At 34.8% G+C, this 6944-nt stretch overlaps 1 protein-coding gene across 3 annotated transcripts in view; it reads left to right on the forward strand.

Moving 5' to 3' along the window:
- LOC128550314 (E3 ubiquitin-protein ligase TRIM33-like) overlaps positions 1 to 5473 on the forward strand; it is a 29365-nt gene extending 23892 nt beyond the window's left edge. For all 3 annotated transcript variants that reach the window (XM_053529133.1, XM_053529134.1, XM_053529135.1), the window contains 3 exons: positions 2984 to 3116; positions 3883 to 3957; positions 4868 to 5473. In XM_053529133.1, the coding sequence (XP_053385108.1) occupies positions 2984 to 3116; positions 3883 to 3957; positions 4868 to 5245 (586 nt within the window). In that variant the 3' untranslated portion in view covers positions 5246 to 5473. The remainder of the gene's footprint in view (positions 1 to 2983; positions 3117 to 3882; positions 3958 to 4867) is intronic.
- The last annotated feature ends 1471 nt before the right edge of the window (positions 5474 to 6944 follow it).

Below are 6944 nucleotides of genomic sequence, written 5' to 3' on the forward strand. Positions count from 1 at the left end.
TGTCATCGCGGCACAAACAGTGAGTAACAGAATTGAGATAAGGGAGCATTTAACGACTTCGTGCTGAAATGATTTATATTTGTTTCACTTACCATTGTACTTTTACCAGAAAATGTTTTTGCTTGAAGTGCTAAGGAAAGGCAAAAATACTAGATTTAGCTCTTGCTCATGTATGTTATTGACATAGTTTTATGTATATTTAAATGTCATTGGACATAAGAATTACTAGTGGTATATTTTCATTTGATAGTTCCGTTTCTTGCATGTTTATTTATTGTGGTTGTAAATCTTTTTTCATCCAGCATTTTTTTATCGCCTTGTTTGTTAATGCCAATAGTGTGTGCGTTTGTGTTACCCAAGTTGATTTGAAATGAATAGATGTCAAAAATATGCTACTTGTCAGGTGTGAATTATATTTTTAGCTCACCTGTCACAAAGTGACAAGGTGAGCTTTTGTGATCGCGCGGTGTCCGTCGTCCGTCCGTCCGTGCGTGCGTCCGTAAACTTTTGCTTGTGACCACTCTAGAGGTCACATTTTTCATTGGATCTTTATGAAAGTTGGTCAGAATGTTCATCTTGATGATATCTAGGTCAAGTTCGAAACTTGGTCACGTGCCTTCAAAAACTAGGTCAGTAGGTCTAAAAATAGAAAAACCTTGTGACCTCTCTAGAGGCCATATATTTCACAAGATCTTCATGAAAATTGGTCAGAATGTTCACCTTGATGATATCTAGGTCAAGTTCGAAACTGGGTCACGTGCCGTCAAAAACTAGGTCAGTAGGTCAAATAATACAAAAACCTTGTGACCTCTCTAGAGGCCATATATTTCACAAGATCTTCATGAAAATTATGGTATGAATGTTCACCTTGATGATATCTAGGTCAAGTTCGAAACTGGGTCACGTGCCTTCAAAAACTAGGTCAGTAGGTCAAATAATAGAAAAACCTTGTGACCTCTCTAAAGGCCATATTTTTCATGGGATCTGTATGAAAGTTGGTCTGAATGTTTATCTTGATGATATCTAGGTCAAGTTCGAAACTGGGTCATGTGCTATCATAAACTAGGTCAGTAGGTCTAAAAATAGAAAAACCTTGTGACCTCTCTAGAGGCTGTATATTTCACAAGATCTTCATGAAAATTGGTCAGAACGTTCACCTTGATGAAATCTAGGTCAAGTTCGAAACTGGGTCACGTGCCATCAAAAACTAGGTCAGTAGGTCAAATAATAGAAAAACCTTGTGACCTCTCTAAAGGCCATATTTTTCATGGGATCTGTATGAAAGTTGGTCTGAATGTTCATCTTGATGATATCTAGGTCAAGTTCGAAACTGGGTGACGTGTGGTCAAAAACTAGGTCAGTAGGTCTAAAAATAGAAAAACCTTGTGACCTCTCTAGAGGCAATATTTTTCATGGGATCTTCATGAAAGTTGGTCTGAATGTTCATCTTGATGATATCTAGGTCAAGTTCAAAAGTGGATCACATGCCTTCAAAAACTAGGTCAGTAGGTCAAATAATAGAAAAACCTTGTGACCTCTCTAAAGGCCATATTTTTCATGGGATCTGTATGAAAATTGGTCTGAATGTTTATCTTGATGATATCTAGGTCAAGTTCGAAACAGGGTCATGTGTGGACAAAAACTAGGTCAGCAGGTCTAAAAATAGAAAAACCATGTGACCTCTCTAGAGGCCATACTTGTGAATGGATCTCCATTAAAATTGGTCAGAATGTTCACCTTGATGATATCTAGGTCAAGTTTGAAACTGGGTCACGTGCCTTAAAAAACTAGGTCAGTAGGTCAAATAATAAAAAAACCTTGTGACCTCTCTAGAGGCCATACTTTTCATGGGATCTGTATGAAAGTTGGTCTGAATGTTCATCTTGATGATATCTAGGTCAAGTTTGAAACTGGGTCAACTGCGGTCAAAAACTAGGTCAGTAGGTCTAAAAATAGAAAAACCTTGTGACCTCTCTAGAGGCCATATTTTTCAATGGATCTTCATGAAAATTGATCAGAATGTTCACCTTGATGATATCTAGGTCAGTTTCGAAACTGGGTCATGTGCGGTCAAAAACTAGGCCAGTAGGTATAAAAATAGAAAAACCTTGTGACCTCTCTAGAGGCCATATTTTTCATGAGATCTTCTTGAAAGTAAGTGAGAATGTTCGCCTTGATGATATCTAGGTCAAGTTCAAAACAGGGTCACATATTTTCGAAAACTAGGTCAATAGGTCAAATAATAGAAAAACCTTGTGACCTCTGTAGAGACCATATTTTTCAATGGATCTTCATGAAAATTGGTCAGAATTTTTATCTTGATAATATCTAGGTCAAGTTCAAAACTGGGTCACATGAGCTCAAAAACTAGGTCACTATGTCAAATAATGATGTCATACTCAAAACTGGGTCATGTGGGAAGAGGTGAGCGATTCAGGACCATCATGGTCCTCTTGTTGTAAAATGTTGCTTTTCAATTTTCCTCTCTTCAGTCAGTATTTTTAACTGTCTTGTGATTTTCCCGGAATCATTAGCTTTGAAACATTTGAATATACATCTGTAGTTGTTTTTAGGCGTATCAAGTCAGTAAGTTTTTCACAATGTTTGGTTGATCTTGAAACTGCCTGTTCAGGTTCCACTGGATCAATACAGGGGTACCCCTCAGTGCTACTGCATATGTACTATTATGCCTTAAGAGTAAAATCTACAGCCATTTGTCCTTCACTTTGGATTTTAGCAATTGATTAGTGTTTATTGCCAACCAAGTTAGCCCAAATAGAAACTCTAGAAACTGTGGTAGTTTGACAGACTGTGATGCATAACAGAAATGCTGTTGAAAATAATGCGTTACAGTACTGATATATTGTATGTGAGTAATCATTGCACAATATCTTGACACGTATAATTTCGAGCATGTTGTATTGTATGAATTCCTTGTTACAGAAATAGGCAAATAACTCAAAATGATTTTATATTATTTCAGTGAGGTGTGGACATGTACTCTGTGTACACCAGATGAAGAATGCAAAATTACGTCCCCGATACCGCGAGAGTATGAGGTGACAAGCACTGGCAAACGTAAAGCTCCCAACGGTCTGGTTGACAAAGAAATAAAGGTAGTTAAAATATAAATGAAAATAGAGAAGAGGTTGATAGGGTCTCAGTAGGTGTATGCCTGCTGTGTTAAGTTGCTATCGGCTCTAAATTTGATATATTGTTTTAGTATCTCTACTAAATATTTCTGTTTTTGAAGTACAAATAATTTGATATTATAAATACATCTAAATTCAATTAAAATTGCATTGTTCAGGAACTTAACTTTAAAGGTTCTTGTTGAAATACATATAGTATAATAAACGCCCCATATATCTGTGTAAAAGTATGAAATCAAAACTTCTGTAGATAAATTTTTATGCCCCAAGGGGATTGAACTGTTAGTCTGTATAAGTGGATTGCTCCATGTAATGTTGCTTTTGTTTATCAACTCCATTAGGTCCATCATTATACAGCTGATTGTTTTGGCAAGTCACAAAACTTCAGCGCCAGATTGCTTGTTTCTGATCACATTGTTGAAATTGACCAATTACAAACTTTTATGCAAACTCCATTCTATAATAAGCCCCAAATCCGTTCTAATATGTTGCATCATTTCTTATTTCTTTAAATCACATGATAAAGTTTTTAATTGTCAAATTATCAAGGACTTTGCATAGTTTTATGTCCGATTTACCATGGTACTGTGTTCAGATGCACGCAATAAAAGTATATTGATTATCTTATGAATATATCTTGACAAGCCTTTCATTTCATAATTTTCATATGTACTTGGTTTGAATTTTGCACAAAATGAAAGTAAATATTATGATTTTGTTTCGATTGTAGATTTGTGAGCGGGTTATATTGGAATTGTTCTGTTTGGAGATTAGCACAGTATTTCATGAACCTGTTTCAAAATCGGTAAGGCTTAGAATTGTATACTATTGTAAACTAAAATTAATACTGTAAAGTCGTTAACTGTCTTGGGTCTGATTGACATAGATTTCTTTGCTGAATGATCCATGAAGTTGAAATACAAACAAGTTACCAAAATTTTAGAAAGAAGGTAGAGATAACTATCCAGCTGTGTAGTGAAAAAGTCTAGGTTCTGCTAAGGTGCTCTGTGCCCAGTATATGAAATACTACTTGGAAGGGCACCTATGATCTTTCTCCCCTACAATAAAAGGTTGGAAAGGGGTCAAATGACCTATACTTACGTTTTTGTGACATTAAACAGTATAAAAATATACACACAATAATTGCTGCACCGTACTGCTTAGTTTCAAATAATTTCAATAAAAATATACTGTTTATACCGTGAAGCATAAATTTTGTTAGTTTAAGCAAAAATTTCCTGTTGTGTGGGAATATGAAAATTTGTGGCTTTCCAGTTGTAATAATTAATTGAAGGGAATTTAATTTGTTCATTGGAGTTGTGTTTTAGGAAAATACACAAAAGTAGTTCACTTGAATATTAAAGATAACACAGTAGATTAACCAGTTAATATTTGAATTTATTGAGTCGATTGAACAGTTTTAGATACAAAAGTTTTACAATTCAATTATTGCATAGTGCAACCTGGGAGTGCAACACCCTTTTGGAGATACAAAAATTGACTGTTATGTAGAGGTTGTTGTTCTAGAAAGGTAAATTTGATGATGTTGTTATAGAGAGGTTTTGCTTAAGAGAGGGAAGCTCTGGAGAGGTTGTACTGTAATATGCAATAATTGCATTAAAAAAATAAACTGTGATCGGTTGCGCTATAATTGTTTAAAGATCTTTTGAACAATTTTTGTTGCTTCACATCTTAAGGTCTTGTTTTATTTGCAGGTTCCAAATTACCACAAGATAATCAAGGATCCAATGGACTTTGGAACCATCAAGTGCAAACTTCGTCGAGGGCATTTTGCCCATTACAATTCTGTGGAAGAATTCCTGTCAGATGTCAAGCTTGTTTTCAAGAACTGTTTTAAATACAACTCTGAAACATCTGATGTATATGCCGTCGGAAAATCAGTTCAGAATTATTTTGAATCTCTAGTGAAACATTTCTTGCCATGTTACGTAGACTACCTCAACCGAAACACACCAAGCCCAGTTAATATGTTGGAGACCAATGGAGCAGATGGTCCCAGCAGACACAAGAAGCGAAAAAGTCCTGCTCCCGATTCAACAAGGGATAATAATAGTCCGGTCCATTTTTCCTGAAAATGACTTGTATTGTTAGGCATGATAATAGTTGTTATCGTGCACATTTTATACCACTTGACATTCCAGAAAACTGCATAAACAATGCAACAATTGTCAGTTAATGTCGGATCACAAAGAAAAGACTCCAATACTTGATTTTCTATGGACATGAAAGAAACAGTATGCAGACAAGATGAGATTCCTTCTTTCTGAATTAAAATTGTCAGAAGTTGCAAGTTTGTTGGTGGAAAATTTATTTTTGGATTCTGTTATGAAATTTAATGCAAATTTTAAGCATTCATTTTGTTCCTATGAATATATATGTAACCCATGTCGTCGTACAGAATTGACAGAAAGGGGTATTGTAAAAATTTTCTCAGTATTGAATTTGAATTAAACTTTAATAACTAGAATTCTTTCATGTGAGTAGGCTAATCAGCTTTCTTGTGAAAGATTGTAGTTTTCACCCAGGTGCCTGATATAATTTTGACTGCACCTGTGGAGTTTCCCCGGCTTTCTCTGGCCTAATTAAGCTTGAAAGTCACCATAGACATTTATCATGGTTAAACAAATTCATTGACTGTTACTCTACACTTCTAGTCTGTCTGTCTTAGTCTTATTTATCATTACTGTTGAATTAGTATTAGCAATAAAAGGGGATTTATTAGGACTTCATTAAACTCATTTATATATTGTATTTTAAATTTGTAATATACTGAAAGGAGATGACACTGTTTAACCTTCAGCCTGCTGGTGGCAAGTGATTTTGCACTTGCTGCCAGTGCAGACCAAGGTCAGCCTGAACATCCATGCAGGTTAATCATGGTCTACACTGTTTGCTCTTCAGTCTGTCAATTTTCTGTAAACACCCCTTTGAATAATAAATGGAGCTGTCCAAATTGAATGATGGACCAGTCCATTTTAGAAATTTAGCAGGGTAAAAGTTGAATGTGTTACACTTATTAAAATTGTTGAGTTTATAGAAATGTCAAATCTATATACAGCAGATAGTTAGAATCTGTTTCGTGTGGAATGGTGCAGTAAAAAATCAAATGTAGCTATTGCCATAAGTTATTTTAGTAAACTTTGTCAGTTTTTGTAGTTTTTTTTGTATGTTATTGTTACATGTATTTATGTCAAAAAAGTATTACTACACAATTTTTTGTGTTTATTAGAAGTTAATATTGTGTTTTTTTAAATAAATTATGCAAAAAAGTGTATAGTTTAAATATGTTTTAAATTGATTGTCCAGAAGTTGTTAAAGCTACTTTTTCGCAGTTAGGGTCAAAATTTCCAGTTTGTTCATTTCCACTAAGTTTTGCAAAGAATGTGCATTTGACATTGAAAAATGACTGAAATTCCTGAAATCTGATGCTTACAAGTGCACTTCTCCTGATTATAAATCATGGAATTTTAACAAAGAATATTTTCCGGAGAACCTGTACATGTGAATAGAACATAAAGCTCAATAGTGGGGATCTCTAGAATATTCAAACCACCACGAGACAAAGTATCCCAGTGGTGTTAGCCTAACACTCTTGACCTTTCATGTTTTTTTTTCGTTTGATCTGATGTCATCCTCAGAACTGACAATATTTCCCCCAAACAATTTCAGGCTGAATTAGTTGTGCATATTATCCATGGGGGCTTACTCTAATGGGTATGTTCTGTTTTTCTGTTTGCAAGTGTCAGATTGTTTGTCATAACATTGCTCTAG

This window comes from Mercenaria mercenaria, chromosome 17 (assembly GCF_021730395.1).
Source record: "Mercenaria mercenaria strain notata chromosome 17, MADL_Memer_1, whole genome shotgun sequence".
In the NCBI taxonomy this organism is placed as follows: domain Eukaryota; kingdom Metazoa; phylum Mollusca; class Bivalvia; order Venerida; family Veneridae; genus Mercenaria; species Mercenaria mercenaria.